The sequence below is a fragment of the Globicephala melas genome, chromosome 8 (assembly GCF_963455315.2).
Source record: "Globicephala melas chromosome 8, mGloMel1.2, whole genome shotgun sequence".
Lineage (NCBI taxonomy): Eukaryota > Metazoa > Chordata > Mammalia > Artiodactyla > Delphinidae > Globicephala > Globicephala melas.
In genome coordinates, this window is record NC_083321.1 from 10,565,133 (window position 1) to 10,583,862 (window position 18,730).

The window sequence follows — 18,730 nt, forward strand, 5'->3', positions numbered from 1 at the left end:
ACTTAATACTAACTCTGATGAGTTTTAATTATACCAAGACAGGCTTTGCCTCTAGCAAAACTGCAAGCAATGTGTTGATTACTTGTGTGATTATATTGGGTTTTGTAAGTGTTCTTGGTGTTTATTCCTTCATCACTTACATATAATGAAACAGACAATGAACATATAAACAAAGACTGATACTTCTATGGAGAATCTGGCCAAGCTACCACCTACAAACTTACAAACACAGAATGTTTAACAACAGAGACATTCTTGCAATTTTATTCATTGTTTATTTCCATTAAGGACTGGAAATGATTTAAGTGACACCTTAACCAAAATAATTATGTTGAAGCTCTGAAATCTTTGCATATTTGATTTTTAACCCTACCAGCTCTCATCATTTATTGCCCAACTCACAGGAGCCAACAATACATTTTATATGCATTTTCTTTTCCTGGGTGATGGTGGAAGCATTAGGGGATAGGAAGGTTTCATAAAATATCTGTAGATTGAAATATTGAGCTCCTACTGCCTGGGAGGTTGTTAAGACTCATGGCTGACTTTACCTGAGTGAGAAATAAACCTGTGTCCTTTTAAGCCACTGATATTCGAGGCAGTATTATTGTAGCAGAACCTAATCAACACTGTTTGATGCAGGTAAAGAAACAGGTTTATGCTGCTTTATACAACTGGCACAATGAGACTCAAATCTGAGCTCATTTACTCCTAGATTCCAGCTGTTCCAACACAGTCAAGTTACCCTAAACTATTATTCAAGAACAGGCCAAAGACCATCATTTCCTCAACTTAAAAGAAAAAAGCACACAAGTTTCCGTGAGAAAATAAGAAAAGAAAAAAGCAGTGTGTGGAAGGGAGAGGAACAAAGGGCGTACTCATATATTTTTGAGTTAATTATAAAACTGAAGACTTAATTTAAATTCTTATATAGTTTCCATATATTTGAATGAGAGTGAAAAACATTAAATTGAATTCAGTCAAAAAGTAGATCCCATAGTCATATCCCACCCCTTGCTTTCATTTTCTCAAATGCTATTTAAGGTGGTCTTTGATTAATTATCTAGTTACCTTGACATCTCAGCTTATCATGGGCAATGTCCTAGCCTCAATCTTCTCAATTTTAGTAAAATTATTACTATCCATACAATTGCCTGAGCCAGACACCAGGGTGTCATGCTTGATCGTGATTTCTTACCCTACTTTAAATCCATTTGGAAATTCTTTCTTCCATCTCCAAAGCGTATAGAAAATTGGTCTACATATTTTCTATCTTCTCCACCACAAGCTCCGGCCATGATAACATCATCACTTGCCTTAATGTCAAATTAAATTCTTACAATGCCCCCTAATTACTGCTCTAATCCGTGTTCATAGGGTAATGAGTGATTTTGAAATATAAATCAAATCATGTCACTCCCTGCTTACAACGCCTGCAATAGCTTCTCATTTCACTGAGATAAAAACTGTATGTTCCTTCTGGTGGCCTTAAGAGGTTCCCCGTAATGATGTAAGTTTTTGTGGACATGGACATTCTCTTTCTTTTTTTGGTAAATGATTAATAAATTCGTTAAAAGATAATGCATAAAGCCCAGTCACAATTAATGGGTACTTTTAGTTTTTGTGAAGGTAAAGTTAGAAGTTGTATAATTAGAAGTTAACAAAATTTAAGAGTAATTAATTTATGTTTAACCACTGATGTGTTTTCCTCTTAAATAAATTATATTCCCTGTTGTACTCTCTGAGGAGGAGAGGGAAACTAAACTGAACTCTGATTGAACCCCATGAAACTGACATTTTTATCCATCAAAATAAGCACTTCCAAATGTTTTAAAGTAATAAATACAAATAATACAGAGAAAAGAGAAATAACTGAATTCATGGTATTTAAGGAAGATGGGAGAGTTTGTGGAATGAAAAATGGGACTGGAGTTGTTCTAGCTTCTATGATTAAATGTTCATATGAATTTAAGACAAACTGCTTCCCCTTTCTAAGCCTCCCTGACATTGCCCATGTAATGGAGTGGCAGGATGAGGGCCCAGGGCCACCCTGCACACTCTTCATATTTTAGCACAAGAATATTGAAGAAACTTGTTACCTCATGCCCAATCATTTCCTTTGCCTTGAGCAATCACTCATCCTACTCTATATCCTCCCAAATCTGTTGGCATAAAATAATTTTCGTTCCAGATTCAGAAAAAAGCACTCTCTGTCCATAGCTAAACTTCTTAAGTTTTATTGAGGGCTGTGGAGCTGCTTTAATAGCAATTGTTCTCTAGAAACTAAAGTTCAGCAACTTAAAGCGACGGAGGCAGTAGAGTGGAGTGGTTAACGGCAGACAGATCTGGATCCACATCACCCAGTTTTGTCTTTTTTTTTCCAGCTTTTTTAGAGGTATGATTGACGAATACAAATTATATATATTTAAGATGTACAATGTGATGTTTTGATATACTTATCCATTGGGAAATGATTACCATGATCAAGCTAATTATATCTGTCATCTCACATAGTTAACATTTTGTGTGTGTATGTGTTGAGAATATATAAGATCTCTTAGCAGATTTCAAGTGTACATTATTATTTATTATAGTCACCATGCTGTACATTAGGTCTCCAGGCTTTACTTATCTTGTAACTGAAAATCACACGTTGACCAACATCTCTCCATTTCTTCCACTCCCCCCGCAACCCTGACCACCACCCTTCTACTCTGTTTCCATGAGTTCAGCTATTTTAGAGTCCACATCTAAGTGAGATCATGCAGCACTTTTCTGACTCTGTCTGGCTTTCTTCACTTAGCATATTATGCTTCAGGTTCATCCATGTTGTCACAGATGGCAGGATTTCCTTCTTTTTATGGCTGAATAATATTCCACTTTCTAAAGATGTAGATATATAGATATATCACATCTTTATCCATTCATCCACTGATGGACAGTTAGGTTGTTTCCATATCTTGACTCTTGTGAATAATGCTGCAATAAACTTGGAAGTGCAGATATGTCTTTGATATCCTGTTTTCATTTCCTTTGGTTATGTATCTGGAAGTGGGATTGTTGGCTCATATGGTAATTCTATTTTTAATTATTTGAGGAACATTCATACTGTTTTCCATAGTGGCTGAAGCAATTTACATTCCTTCCAATATTGTACTAGGGTTCCCTTTTCTCCTCGGCCTACTCAACACTTGTCTTCTTGAGGATAGCCATTCTAACAGGTGTAAGGTGATAGCTCATTATGATTTTGATTTGCATTTCCCTGATTAGTGATGTTGAACACCTTTTCATGAACCTGTTGGCCATTTGTATGTCTTCTTTGGAGAAAAGTCTGTTCAGATTCTTTGCCCACTTTTATATCTGGTTATTTGGGTTTTTTTGCCATTGAGTTGCAGGAGTTCCTTAGATCTTTTGGATGTTAATCCCTTATCAGATGTATGGTTTTTGCAAATACAGTCTCGCATTCTGTAGTTTGCCTTTTCATCTTGTGGTTTCCTTTACTGTGCAGAAGCTTTTTAGTTTGATGTAGTCTCACTTGTTTACTTTTACTTTTGTTGCCTGTACATACAGTGCTGTAAGCAAAAAATCATTGCCAAAACCAATGTCGTGGGGCTTTCTGCCTGTTTTCTTCTAGAGTTTTAAAGTTTCAGGTCTTCTGTTTAAGTCTTTAATCCATTTGGAGTTGATTTTTGTATATAGTATAAGGTAAGAATCCAATTTCTTTCTTTTTTTTTTTTTGTATGTGGGAATCCAGTTTTCCCAACATCATTTACTGAAGAGACAATTCTTTCCCCATTGTATATTTTAGGCATCTTTATTTTTATTTTTTTTTAGTAATTTATTTTTGGCTGTGTTGGGTCTTCGTTTCTGTGCAAGGGCTTTCTCTAGTTGTGGCAAGTGGGGGCCACTCTTCATCGCAGTGCGCGGGCCTCTGACTATCGCGGCCTCTCTGGTTGCGGAGCACAGGCTCCAGACGCGCAGGCTCAGTAGTTGTGGCTCACGGGCCTAGTTGCTCTGCGGCACGTGGGATCCTCCCAGACCAGGGCTCGAACCCGTGTCCCCTGCATCGGCAGGCAGACTCTCAACCACTGAGCCACCAGGGAAGCCCCTAATTTCCTTCTTTAATAATCAAATATGAAGTATATTCAATTACTTTTAAGACTCACCTTTACTAATTAATTAGGAAAACCCACACAAGTTAAACTGTCTTCATTATAAAAGGACTTTGGCTTTCCTGGGAGTTAGTGTGTTAAATTTTAGTCTCTAGCACATTTACACACCTATCTCTATTTTTCTATTCTTCAAAAAACTGTATTTAGAAAATATTTATTGGAGGTTTGTATCAATTAAATCCTGTTGTCATTGAAGACCTATTTCTGAATCTACTCTATAGAACTAAAAATAAAATTTAATGGGTAATAGGATTATCTGATAGTCAACATTAAATTAATAAGACATATCCCTAATAAATAAAAGTGTCTAAAAATTCACCTTCACTGAATCAGGACCTTCACTGAATTAGGGGTTTTAGGGATCAGATACCTAAAGAAAGGTTTATAGCAATTATTTTTGTATAAAACCATTGTTTTTCCAACAAAATTCATGAGCCCAATTTCCAAGTTTCAATTTCTCTGTAAATATGGAGTCAGTTTGACTAGAATTTAATAATCCTAACTCTTCTGCTGTTGTCTCAAAATCAGGAATAAAGGGACTGGGATCCAATTTTATTTCATTATCTGTAGAAACTGGTGTAAGCCACACTGATTTCCTGAAGAGAAGAGAAACAAAAAGCAGATAGGGTTGGCATGCTTGTTACCAGGTCTTTCTGAATCTAAATTTGGGGCCAAGCTATTTTATTTTTTACCACTGTTTAACATCATGATCATTTTCAATATGGTTATTTAGGGGTACCTGCACCCTCTGGATAATAGATGATTTGTAATACTTGTCTTAGTAGAGTACCAAAGCACCCAGTAAAACAGACTTAGACAAATGGATCCTAAGAACAGTAAAAGTTGTCAAAAGCTTAATTACTGGTGACAGAGGTGTGTTGTGTGTGTGTGTTTGTGTGTGTGTGTGTGTGTGTACAGCAGTAAAGCTCATGGACCAAAAAACCTAATCATATACCTTTGTTGGCCTAGTCTTCATTTTTAAGAAAGATAGCTGCAAATAATATAATAATATTACAATCAAAATAGAAATGCCTTAGTTATCACTCTTAATCTGGCAGCCTATGGAGAAGCAATAGCCCCAGGGGATTAGGTTAGAACTTTTTACATTACTCTAAGCACTGGCCAGTATAGAGGAATGAAAGTGTATGTGTGAGTGAGCGAGTATGTGTGTGTGTGTGTGTGTGTGTGTGTGTGTATGTGTCTCTGTGTGTATCTCTGTGTGTGTGTATGTGAGTATGTGTGTGTGTGTGTGTGTGTGTGTGTGTACACAGAATCAACTGTTAATTTCTATTTAGGGGTCAGCTACTCCCCAGAATATCACTGAGTCTCTCAGCCTTGGTCTTTCCTTAAAATAAGTTGAAGGGAAGGTCAAGAGTATTCAACAATGTGGTTGTACTTGATGCCACTGAATTATTCCCTTAAAAATGGTAAATTTTCTCTTATGTATATTTTACAACAATTAAAAATACCAATTCTCCCTCACCCCCCAAAAAGGGACTCTGATGATGTTAAAAGATATTGCACATTGGCTCTGAGCTCAAAATTCTTTTTTCATGTCAGCTATTTCCATATATTAAACAGGGATAAAATTTTTCCTTGTGGTTTTCAGGTGGTTTCTAAGATTTTTCACTCCGATTTATAACACTCAGGGTAAATATTTCAGTGTCATGGTAGAAGTGTATCAGGATATACTATTCCACTTGGTGTCACAGTTCACGTGGAGTCCTTTTGGGATTCAGCTTCTCGGTTCCACAGAACTGCAAACAAACTGCATTTAATGATAGGCTGATAAGCCTGTCCTTTCCTGTATGTCCATGAGTTAGTATTAAAATGAAGAATTGGTTTTCTCTTAACTTTTTAGTCATTTACTCTAACATGGAATTGAACCATAAAATATATTAGAAAAAGAGTATTACGAAGGAGAAAACACCGAAAGGTAATATCATGTTTGATTCTTCCACTTACTAAGGTGACTGAGGATTTGCTTTAAAGTTCAGTTACTGTAAAATAACCTAGTGACACAAGATTATATAATGTTTTTATTCTAAAATGAATATTTTAAAATTAAAAAGTACTCAACATATTTTTAAATGCTAATTTGGTGTTCATTTGGACTTATGCTTATGAGCGAGTCATGTTATAGTCTCTAACATCTACACTTCTGTAGAAGCACATGGTAAGTAAAGGTGAAACTAACATATTCAGAAGGAGTATGGTCTATTGGACTCACCTAGAGGCAGAACATTCCACAGGGATTTTCTGATGGTCACAATGTATACTCCTAGGGTTAAAGTACACCTCTGTTTGAAAAAGGAGAGTATCCTCTGAAACAACCTAGGAGAGCACAAAGGTTAAGTAGAAGATATTTCTAGTAACAAAGGGGGCATGTACACATTTGAATAGGAAGTAGAAAACATTCAAGGTCTCAGAAATGGCTACTGTCACTTTCAGGTACATACAAAGATCTGACAACCCACTGGGACAGAAGAGGAGTGTTATCTGTAAGAGTGAACTTAAAGTACCTGGAAAAAAATCTTAGCAGTACATAGGAGCAAACTGAAACTGTCACTCAGAGCTATGTTTATCATGCGTTAACAAAAGGTTTTCAGTAGTTCTTCTGAGAAAGATGATTTGGAGATCAAATAACAGAGTGGTTTAAAACATAAGCTTTGGAGGGGAATCCTCCTGTTTGGGCATCTAAACTACCACCAACTGGTTGTGCATCCCTGGGCAAATTATTAAAGCACCTTCTGAAGTTCTAGCTCCCTCATTTCTAAAATAAAGACAACATCTAATTCATAGGTGACAGTTTTAAATAGGCATTGACCCCAAATACTTTTATAGTATGAATATAAATTGTTTAAATTTGGGGATCTATGAAAAGATAACACCCCAAGATAACACAGTTTTAAGATTTGTGCCTGGCAAAATAACTGACAGAGATTTTATTCCAGTAAAAATCTAGTCCCCACAGAGGCACACATCCTGAAAGATGTGTTGAATATATAATACCTTCCCAGAATTGGTGACCTCTCACATTAGGAACATTGAATGGAATTTAAAACTATCTCCTAAGCTTTAGTGAAATACGACAGAAGCCTAAAGACAACTTAAAATCAGTTCACTAACGAGTCTGGAAATCTGTGCTTTAAGTCTTATGCACAAAGAGGACTCAATGTTCAGTGACCGAGTACGGAACTGTATTGTCGTCTATCCATAAATTACTCTAACTAGAAGCGAAATTTGTTCTTAAACAACAAAAAACACCAGGACAATAATTTTAGCACCAGACATAAAATTGTGAAAAAATATCTAGGTTTGTTTTTTGGTTTTGTTTTTTTAACAGATGATCATTATTCTTACCTTTGTCCTGATCCCACAGTCATGCACAGGGTATATAAAATCATAGGCATATGTTTGTATCCGAGTCACAGGGCAACCCGATCCCAGATATAATTCATCAGCAAATATATACAAATTGCTGCTGTTTGCACATGGGCTTACAGAGACCATCAGCCAGTCCATAGAACAACTTATTTTCACTGCAGAAAGAATCATGAGAAAAGGTCAGATGTGTATTTATCTTAAGCGGGAGCTCAAAGAACATCCAGCTACACCCTTTGTGATAAAAGATGTTCCTTTCTCTGGCAAAGGTTATCACAGCTTAAAGAACAGCATATGGGGGTTTTCATATTACCACTACTTTCCAAAATATCTGCATAATTATAGCCTCAAATAAGTAAATTTCAGTTCTTTCACAGGGAAAAAATTCAATACACAAGAACATCATTATCTTTTAGCCCCCTGCCTCCTCTTAAAGAAATTAGATTCCAAAGAGCGTGATATAGTTAGGACTACACAGAAGGGACAGAAGTAAATTGCAGTACATTAGAAGAGTGATGTATTCTCTGTAATACTTTTCAAAGAGGGAAAAGGAGGAAAGTTGGTATGGTAGAATCTATATCTAGAGCAACCAGAACCAGAAACAATCATAGCCACAAGAGGAAATAGTCTGAAGAGAGAAAATCTACTGTCTGGGATGGAAGTTTTATGAAAATTTTAACGTAAAACCCATTCTGTCCTTTACACTGAGCATCTTCAGTAAGTCATAATAGTCACTATTTCTAATTGAGTCATTTTCCCTTTGGAAATGAAGTGTACTGGATTCTGACTTAGTGTGCTAGACAGTCATTAACCAGAGGTTCTCAGGGGATGACCAGAGTTAAATTTCATAGGTCCTTCTGTTGTTCAGAAGGAAAGTAAAGATTTATTAGCTTTAGTATTTAAAGATGCATGATAAGTAGTCGGGGGGGGGGGTGGTTGTGGAACCTAATAAACTAGATGGTAAAACTTCCAAATTGGAGAAGAACAAAATAGAATGAAGGACAAAAATAAGCAAATTTCAAACAACATAGAAGGAGGCAAAAAAGGAAAAGGTAAAAAGACAAAAAAACAAATCAAAAAAGACAAAAGCAGTAAGATGGTTGCAATAAATTACAAAGTATATTACAAAATAAATTACTGCACCTGGTGGTGCAGTCTTTAAGAATCCGCCTGCCAATGCAGGGGACACGGGTTCAAGCCCTGGTCTGGGAGGATCCTACATGCGGCGGAGCAATTAAGCCCGTGTGCCACAACTACTGAGCCTGCGCTCGAGAGCCAGCAAGCCACAACTACTGAAGCCCGCGTGCCTAGAGCCCGTGCTCCGCAGCAAGAGAAGCCCCAGCAATGAGAAGTCCGTGCACCACAGCAAAAAGTAGCCCCCGCTCGCCGCAGCTAGAGGGCCCGTGCACAGCAATGAAGACCCAACGCAGCCAAAAATAAATAAAATTTAAATAAATAAATTACAAGTATACTAGCAATAATAATGTAAATGAACAAATGTTCAAATGTAAATGAAACATATTGTTAAAAAAAATGAACAAAATACTCCAGGCCAAATCACCAACAGAAGAATGATGAAATAAATTGAAATGCATTTATATAATCAAATTCCATACAACATGGAAAATAAATTATAGTTATACCTATAAACATAAATCTAAAAACAAGAGAAAGAAGCAAGTCACAATATACACCTTATATATCTATTGACACAAATGAGAAATAAACACTTTTCAAAAGCTTTTTTTCCAAGCAAACAGACTATTCTTAGATATCCAGTATATATCCTATATTTATTAAGGTATTAGAATCATAACCCAAAACATGATTCTTGACCTCATCTGATACAGCCTCCTCGTGTTTTACAAAAGCTAGAGTAACAGGGTTTAAAGCTTATCTTATTTTGACATTAATATAAGCAACTGTAATACAACCTATCATCAAAGCTAGAATAAATACTTTGAACATGGATTTTATTTCTTAATTTTCTTTATATTCCCAGTGAAACAGAACACAGATACATATATATATTTGAATCACAGCCCTTGCCGATGGTAGTACCTGCACGCAGGACTTCTAGATGAACAGAAATTGCAGAATTTCTACTTTAAGAAAGGAAGGACAGGAGAGTGACAACCTGGCTGGTAATCTCCCCTTTAGGAAGACAGAGTTCTTGCTGCTGCCCGGACGGGGTTTGAATTCTGCAGACACACCTTTATTAGCTTAAAAGAAACTGGTAGACTGCAATACAATATATTCATGAGTCAGTGAAGGCCACCAAAAGCAAAGATTTACAGTCAGCTTGAATACAAGTTCTGCCAATTAGACTGATTGTACTTGGAGCCTCAGATGAAGATGTAAACCGGGCTGAAATGGTTAAGTTCACTCCAGGGGGCAATTCTACCGGGTAACTGGAACTTAAGCTACAATGGGTTGGGTTGACATTTAAGACAAATTTCCTAGACTCTCATTGGTCTCCTTAGTTACTACATATGTTCTGAATATAGCCACAACCAAAGCATTTGCACATCAATTCTCTTTGGAACCTAACAAAACCCAGAAAGTAAACAAAGGTAGTATCCTCTTGTTCCACAGATAAGTAGTTCAGTCACTGCCGAAGGCTGATCAATGCCTCCAGTCCCCCACCAGCATGTCTTTAAAGGCAGAAGGAAAAAATGAAACAGCAAAGCAGCAATAGGAGTTTGACTCAGGTACGATGATAACTAGCTATCATCTCCTACAGGAAGAATATAAGGTGAGGAGTAAATTGGTAAGGGGTTCCAAGTCTAAAGCCTTACTTAACAGCTGCATTTAGAGGATATCTGGTGAATGAGTATGTGGTCAGAAAAATTATTAGGAGGCAAGATTTTCTTCCTAATGCAATTTAGATAACTTGTCACTGATGCCAGTCTTGATAGTACATTATGTGCCAAACATTATAATTGGAGTTTATATCTCATCTAAAAATTAATTATTGGTACATGTGCTCTAAGACACAAATCATAATCATAATTGACTTTGACCGTATACTCTTCAGAGATTTACTTAGTAAACTCTTCCTCTATGGTAACTATAGAAATGCTAAGAATCAGATAATTTTTCCACAGCAAGAACTCATTAAATTCTTTCCCTATAGATGAATCTTAGTTTAGGAATTGACAACAGGTGGTCATTGGAAGAAATAAACAAGTGTCTTTAAAAATGACCATCTGATATATGTAGCTGAAAGAAACAAAGACACGAATATGAAAAGCTACGTGCACCTCAATGTTCACGGTAGCATTATTTACAATTGCCCAAATAAGGAAGCAACCTAAGCATCCATCAGCAGATGAATGGATATAGAAGATGTGGGGTGTATATATATATATATATACACACACAGTAGAACACCACTCAGCCAGAGAAAAGAATGAAATCTTGCCATTTGCAGCAACATGGATGGACTTGGAGGGCACTATGCTAAGTGAGATAAGTCAGACAGAGAAAGACAAATACTGCATGATATCATTTATGTGGAAGCTAAAAAATACAATGAACTATAGTGAGTATAACAAAAAAGAAACAGACCCACAGATATAGAGAACAAGTTAGTGATTAACTTGTTGATTAACTCCCCTTGATTAACTTGTTGATTAACTCCCCTTGATTAACTTGATTAACTCCCCTTGGTGGGGAGGGGGGCATATAGGGGTGAGCAAGTGGAAGGTACAAACCATTGGGTGTAAGATAGGCTACAAGGATGTATTGTACAATATGGGGAATATAACCAACATTTTGTAATAACTATAAATGGAGTATAACCTTTTAAAATTATAAAAAAATAAAACTTTTAAAAAATGACCATCTGCCATCAGTAGTTTAGTATCTCAAACTTCTCACGAATAAGCCTAACATGACTGTAAGTCAGCTGGTCATGTGTCAGATAGTCATTTACTATCTTCTTTCCTATGTGACAGTGCTCATTTACATATCCATTGCAAAGTAGTAAACTAAGATCACACAGCGAAAATAGCTAGTCATTCAAATCTTGACGAGGAAAGTTCCCAAACCAGTCACAGAGACCTAGTAGGCCTTGGAGGACATCCAGGATTCTCTTAAACACTTTGGAAAATCTGAATCTTCCCAGCATGAAGAAATAGTTCTACGATTAATGAGCGAGATACCTCCAGCACATTTGAGCCTGGAAGTTCTTGGTTTTTAAGGATACATCATCAAGAAAGTAAGAAAATATAGGGAGATGTTTAAGACAAAAGTAGGCTTTGGAGAAGGCAGGTGTTCTACATCAGTGATTGTAACCTCCAAGTCACCTCTCTCCACCTGTTCAAAATATTGTTCTAACATCAGCTAGATAAGATTACCAGGGAAATCCTTCCTAAATGAATAAAGGTTCCAACAACTGGATTAAGATAGATTCAAAAGGGTAAGTGGATATGGACATACAGGAAGTCCATGCTTCTGGCTTCACTACTTCTTGTTCATACTAGTTTTAGGGTCAAGTTTCAGTTTGACATTCTGAGCTTGTGTCTCAAGTAGCTGAGAAATGGTTTGAGAAAAAGCCTGAGGAACATGCACAGCTGTGCATACACTAACTGCGGTAGAACCTTCCTTACACCCAAGCATCATGTACCATAGCCAGGCCTGAACACCCTACTCCCCCCTCCCAGATAACTGGAATTCTTCTCCGACTCACAGGTCACTGCCCTTTCTCCACATGTACGGAATTAAATGATTGAAATTACTGAAATGCCAATAATTAACTGCCGCAGGGTGAGCTGCAGTAACCTAGGCATTCTGAAAGATTCATCTTAGGTAAAATGGAAAGATCAGAAACTAAATGTGGTTCTTGTTCAGAAAGGGCTTATAGGCCAAATGGGTAAGAAATTCACATATCATTTCCCCAAAAAAGACCCCACTTCAAGCAGAAGGAAACAGGAACATCAAGTGACTTTTAAAAAAAACTTAGAGAACACAAAAAGTAATATTGAAATGCTGCCTTGGAGTAGTTGAAATTTAGTCTGGGCTTGAAGCTGGGAAGCATCTGGATAACACAGAAAAAGTGGAGAATACTCCAGGTATCATAGAAAAGATATTGAGTCAATTTATAGACAGACCAGACACTGATTTAGCTTTATCCTATTGGCTTTGCAGAACTGCTGATGAATTTAACATGAGTGAAGGCCAGATCGAATTTTAAAAAGAACAAAAGAGCAGTATCATCATCAAGGGGAAATACAAAGGGCCTGGAAGGAGGAAGGTCAGTAAAGATACAATCAAATATCTTACAATACCACCAAGTACTGGTAATTGGCAGTGAGTTCAAAAGGGCAGCCTAAAACATAGAGCCGAGGACGATTTCTGAAGAATCTCTGCAAATGAGGATTCAGATAGAAGACGATAACATAGAAGAAAGAAACGTCTCAGACATTTAGGCAGAAAGTTAAAATGTGTCCTCAATATAAAGACTCAAGTCCAGTTGGCCTGAAAGTCCTTCTTTTCTAGCAAATGGTAAGATCGGATCTCTATAGGGAGTAGAGCACCTGCTTGGAAAGATGAATAGCAGTCATTCTGAGGAACCCTGCAAGGAAGCATTCTCTAATTCATTTACCGTTGATGTTCTCAGCGCAAGGCCAAACCAAGGCAGCAAGGAGAATCAAGATTTCTGAAGCCATAGAGACCTCCATGTGCGCAGACCCCCAGCCCAGGACTCCTTGGGACATAGGAAGTGGGAACAGCTTAAGTGATTTTATAATGGCATCCCATGCTCAGCTGCCTTCATTTTGCTACTTAGTTAGATCACCCACGGGGTGGTTTCCACAGTGTCAACCAACTAAAACCTGAGGCTCTCCTGATTACCCCAACCCCGATGCTCAAAGAGGCCCATCAGGTGAAAAGTGCTAATTGATAACTGTGTGTGCCTGAGGCCTGTTAAAATCATCCGAGAAGCTGGCAAGGCACACACTTGCAAAAAAACGAAAGCATAGAAAACTCCTTTCACTAGGTAATTTTCAGGTGTCATCTAATATGCTGAATAACCTACATCGTACATATTTGAAATCAAAAGACTATTATTTCTTAATTTCTACGGGTTTGGCTGTGGAAGAATCAGCAGCAGAGATGATAAAGTGACTTGAATCCCTGAGACAGAGACCTAAAGAAAAACCACCTTTCTTGACCTCAAGAAAATCCACAAATTCATCTCTGTTAATTCTTCCATAAATTGTTCTAGTTACTCTAGTCGGGTCAAGCCTTGAAATTATTTGCTTATAACACAAGATATACACACACACACAATATCATAAGGGTAAATATATATATATATATTTGTCCTCATGTCATATACATATGTATATATAATTTTATATATAATCAACATAAATTCATTTTAATAGTTGGAATAAAAGTTCCAGCTAAAGGTTTTTCTTGTTTTTGCTAAAATGTCAATCGTGACATTTTTAGTTTTAAAGTGAACTTGGAAATCAAGTCTCACAGTAAATAAACTTCAAAGAATCAGAGTCGAAGGCCTATCGTTGTTTTTAGTGACATCTGAATTATATTTTCAATGTTACAATCTGCTTTGAAATAAGCACGTGCACAGGGCTTCCCTACATGTCACAAAAAGGACTTTCGTTTCCAACATCACGTCCTCTAACGGAGAGTGAAACCCCAGAGCGGGGACTCACACAGTTCCTGCATCTGGAAGGCCTGGAGAACCCAGTCACCAACTACAAAGACAAAAGAGAGCTGAAGAAAGACAAAGATAAGTCCACGTTAGTATTTTGTCTTTCATTTTCTTTTTTTAAAAAACTTTCTCCTGATGCTATTAACATTTCTTTCATCTAAAATTCATAAACTTTACATTTAACTTTCAAATCATTCCAATATAGGCATCTAATATTTTTTTCCTAAAGGCACCTGTGTCTACTAGTTAAGAGCTTAATTAGAACCATAGACTAATTTCTCCACTCTCAGTTTATATAAATTTGGGAAAGTTAAGGCTCACGTTCATACTCTGTAAAAAGGAGATAATGATACTACCTACCTTATAAGTTTGTTTTGAATATTAAAAGAGATAAAGGTAAACAGTCTAGCCAAAATTAATAGCGTACAAAAAAAAACATATAACACATGACTGTTTTCCTCAAACTTGAGCACAGTTAATTCCAGGGTTGTATGCAACGTTCCTGGGACTACTCAAAGCCACAGAATGAGCAAAGTCCATTTCTCTGAAATTCCAATTTTAATTCCAGATTTTGTTGTGAAAGGATAATGGAATTTCAATATAACTTTAATGTAAAATGGATAGAGATAAGGCAGAGATAATATATAAATGTTATTTTTAAGCAATTTCTAACTTAGAGAAATGTTGCAAATATACATAACTTATTTTTTCCTGAACATTTTGGGAATAATTTGCTAATATGATACTCCCTCATTCCTAAATATTTTAGAGTATGTTTCCTGCAAATAAGGACATTCTCCCACTGCAATGATTCTCAATATGTTGTCCTTGGATGCTGTGGGCCCACAGGATCAAAACTATTTTCATAATAATGCTAAGACATAATATGCCCTTTTCACCATGTTGACCTTTGCACAGATGTATAAAAACAATGGGGGTCAAACCACTGCCTAAGCAAGAAAGGCAGCGCCACCAAGCTGTGTTAGTCAACGTTGTATTCTTCACCACCACATACTCACAGTAGAAGCCAGTTTCACTTAAGAATCAAAGCAATAGGGCTTCCCTGGTGGCGCAGTGGTTGAGAGTCCGCCTGCCGATGCAGGGGACACGGGTTTGTGCCCCGGTCCGCGAAGGTCCCACATGCCGCGGAGCGGCTGGGCCCATGAGCCATGGCCGCTGAGCCTGCGCGTCCGGAGCCTGTGCTCCGCGACGGGAGAGGCCCCAATAGTGAGAGGCGCGTGTACCGCAAAAAAAAAAAAAAATCAAAGCAGTAAAAACCATTCATTTTATTAAATGTTGATTGACCCTTGAGTACATGTCTTTTTAATATTCTGCATTATAAAATGGAAAGTATGAATGAAGCCCTTCTGCTGTGTATCAAAGCGTGGAGATTATGCAATTTATTGTTTGATTTGTGAGCTGAACACAACCTTTTTTCATAGAACATCGTATTTACCTGCAAGAACGACTGTCAGACAAACATTGACTATTTGCACTTGGGTTTTTGACAGATATTTTTAGAAACAGAATGAAATATTGGCTGTCACTTCAAAGAAAACAACTGACAGTTTTTGTATCCAGAAATAAAATTCAAGTTTACAAGCAAAATTTAGAAAACCTGCATTCCCCACATTCAGAGTGCAACTGTGAGGTTTTTTTTTTTTTGTATTGCATAATGAAACATGTTAACATTTGGAAGTTCTGCATAACTGAGTGAACCAATATTTTCCAAATAACCAATGCATACTGTGATACAAGCATGCATGTGTAAACGTTTCATTCAAAATACAAGAGAGATCAATGGACTTTAATATAACTGAGTATGAAAAGTTCATTGATATATTTTCTGTTTCCACACTGCAACTAACCTTGAAAGAACTACCTTTTGTAGAGAATTAGTGGTATCAAACAACAGCCACAATTATTTGAAGAGTATTAAAATACTCCTCCCTTTTCCAAATACATATTTGTGTGAGGCAAAGTTCTTTTCACATACTTTAACCAAAGTAACATATCACAAAGCCTTAATGTAGAAGGACATGTGAGAATCTAGCGGTCTTCTATTAAACTGGACTGGAGACTTGCAAACATGTAAAACAATGTTACTCTTCCATTTTTTGTGAAAATAATTATTTTTTATAAAATGCTTATTACTTATGTTAACACATGACAGGTTTATTGCAGCTATTTAATAAAGATTTAAAAATTTTACTTTAATTTTTAATATGGTAATTTGCATAGAGTAAACCCACATAAACAAATTTCTTTGGAATTCTCAATATCTTAAAGACTATTTGGTGTCAGAGGTCCTGACACCAAAAGTTTGAGTATCATCAAAATCAAAAACTTAATACTAACATCTTTCAAATTTCTCTAATTGTCTCATTAATGGCCTTTATAGCAAAAAATAATGATAAAATAAAATCCAGTTCAGACTCACATGTTGTGGTGCACGTAGCTGTCATATCTCTTTATTCTCCAACATTTCTTCAATCTTTCCTTGATTTTTCATGACCTCGACATTTGTATGTTGTGCATCGCACTCAATTTGTGTTTGATATTTCTTCATCATTAGGTTTGCAGGATTATCACAGCAGTGGCGTCCGGTTCTTACTGCATCCTATCAAGTGGTACTCAACTTCAGTTTTTCCCATTACTGATGATGCAAATTTGGTCGCTTGATTAAGGTACTTTCCTCCAGGCTTCTTTACTGTAAAGTTCCTCCTTCTCACTTTGTAATTGATTTATATTTTATGGGGAGGTACTCTGAAACTGTAAATATCCTGTTCCTCATTAATCTTTCAACTTACTTGCTTATATTGGCATACACTTGTGATTTCCTATTTTATTATGTAGATTATAACTCATTACTATCATTATTTACATTTATGCTCAAATTATTTCAGATTTGACCAGGAGGAGCCCCTTGAAATAGTTCCTATATAATTTTGACATTTCTGCAGCATTCTTTGAGCACTTTCCCCATTTTTGGCACCAAAAGTTGTTCCCGGTTTAACTTGTACTTCTCCTGCCCCAGCCCTGGTGCTGGCTGTTACTCCATGGAACTCTGGTTTAAGTAGAACATGGTATTTAGGAACTGAGATGTGTGTGCTAGATGTGATCATTGTTATGGAGGGTCACTATTCCCATGGCCTGTCTGTGGATAAAACTACAAAAACAGACGTATGTTTATACGAATGCTTAGGGCGACACCTGCTCAGGTGGGGATGATTGGCGTCTCTGGCATTTGAAGCCAATACTCAACACTCGAGCTCCACGCAGTAGCAACAGGAGGTGGCTATGAAGTTATCACGGGACTAGGGGAAATCATCTTGGGGATCTTATGAAGAACTTCTTATGCCGTGTGGCTGACGGGGTCTTGGTGCTCCGGCCGGGTGTCAGGCCTGAGCCTCTGGGGTGGGAGAGGAGAGTTCAGGACATTGGACTACCAGAGTCCTCCCAGCTCCACGTAATATCAATCGGCGAGAGTTCTCCCAGAGATCTCCATCTCAACGCTAAGACCCAGCTCCGCCCAACGGCCAGCAGACTCCAGCGCTGGTTGCCCCATGCCAAACAGCTAGCAAGACAGGAACACAGCCCCACCCATTAGCAGAGAGGCTGCCTAAAATCATACTAAATTCACAGACACCGCAAAACACGCCACCGGACGCGGCCCTGCCCACCAGAAAGACAAGATCCAGCCCCACCCACCAGAACACAGACGCCAGTCGCCTCCACCAGGAGGCGCCTCCACCCGCTGAACCAACCTCACCCACTGGGGGCAGACACCAAAAACAACAGGAACTACGAACCTGCAGCCTGCGAAAAGGAGACCCCAAACACAGTAAGTTAAACAAAATAAGAAGAGAAACACACAGCAGATGAAGGAGCAAGGTATGTGCACGCTTAGATTTACATGATTTCTATATCTGTTTCTATAACTTGAAAACCATGAGTTCAAATTCACATCTCCTATTTGAATTCAAACCTATATGGTTCATTTCAGGGTTTTTTCTATATTTTGTTCTATATTTTTAATTCCCTTCTCTAATAGTGAGAAGTCTGACTTCCATTATCTTTAACAAATGAGCTTTTCAGAATGTTTGAATGTGTGTAGATAAATAGATAGATAGATGCCTTTGTAGAATTCACACCAAACTGTTGAGAGAGTTTTATCTAGGGGAGAAAAATAGAGGAATTTGAAGGTAAAGAGTAATTTTTTTTACCATATTTAGGTTCCACTTACATGTGGAACCTCAAACATGACACAAATGAACTCCTTTACAAAACAGAACGGAGACACAGAAAACAAACTCACGTAGCAAGTGGGCTGGGAATACTAACAAGGTTGGCACATCAATTCAGGGCAACATCATGTAATTCCAAAGCTCACCTTGAAGTTTGCATTGCATTTTGTCATTCCTTTTATTTTTTTAATTAAAAACGTTTTTTTCAATTGAAGTATAGTTAATTTTCAATGTTGTGTTAGCTT

General features: G+C 37.3%; 1 protein-coding gene across 2 annotated transcripts in view; it reads right to left on the reverse strand.

The window, feature by feature from the left end:
• Nucleotides 1-2,614: 2,614 nt before the first annotated feature.
• LOC115848529 (oocyte-secreted protein 2-like) overlaps nucleotides 2,615-18,730 on the reverse strand; it is a 39,501-nt gene continuing 23,385 nt past the window's right edge. Inside the window, exons 1-4 of one of the 2 annotated variants that reach the window (XM_060303167.1) lie at nucleotides 16,679-16,974; nucleotides 7,536-7,714; nucleotides 6,403-6,506; nucleotides 2,615-4,768 (exon numbers count right to left, since the gene is read on the reverse strand). In XM_060303167.1, the coding sequence (XP_060159150.1) occupies nucleotides 4,564-4,768; nucleotides 6,403-6,506; nucleotides 7,536-7,714; nucleotides 16,679-16,703 (513 nt within the window). In that variant the 5' untranslated portion in view covers nucleotides 16,704-16,974 and the 3' untranslated portion in view covers nucleotides 2,615-4,563. Of the gene's footprint in view, nucleotides 4,769-6,402; nucleotides 6,507-7,535; nucleotides 7,715-16,678; nucleotides 16,975-18,730 lie in introns of those variants that run through there. The other variant, XM_060303168.1, reaches the window with a different exon arrangement.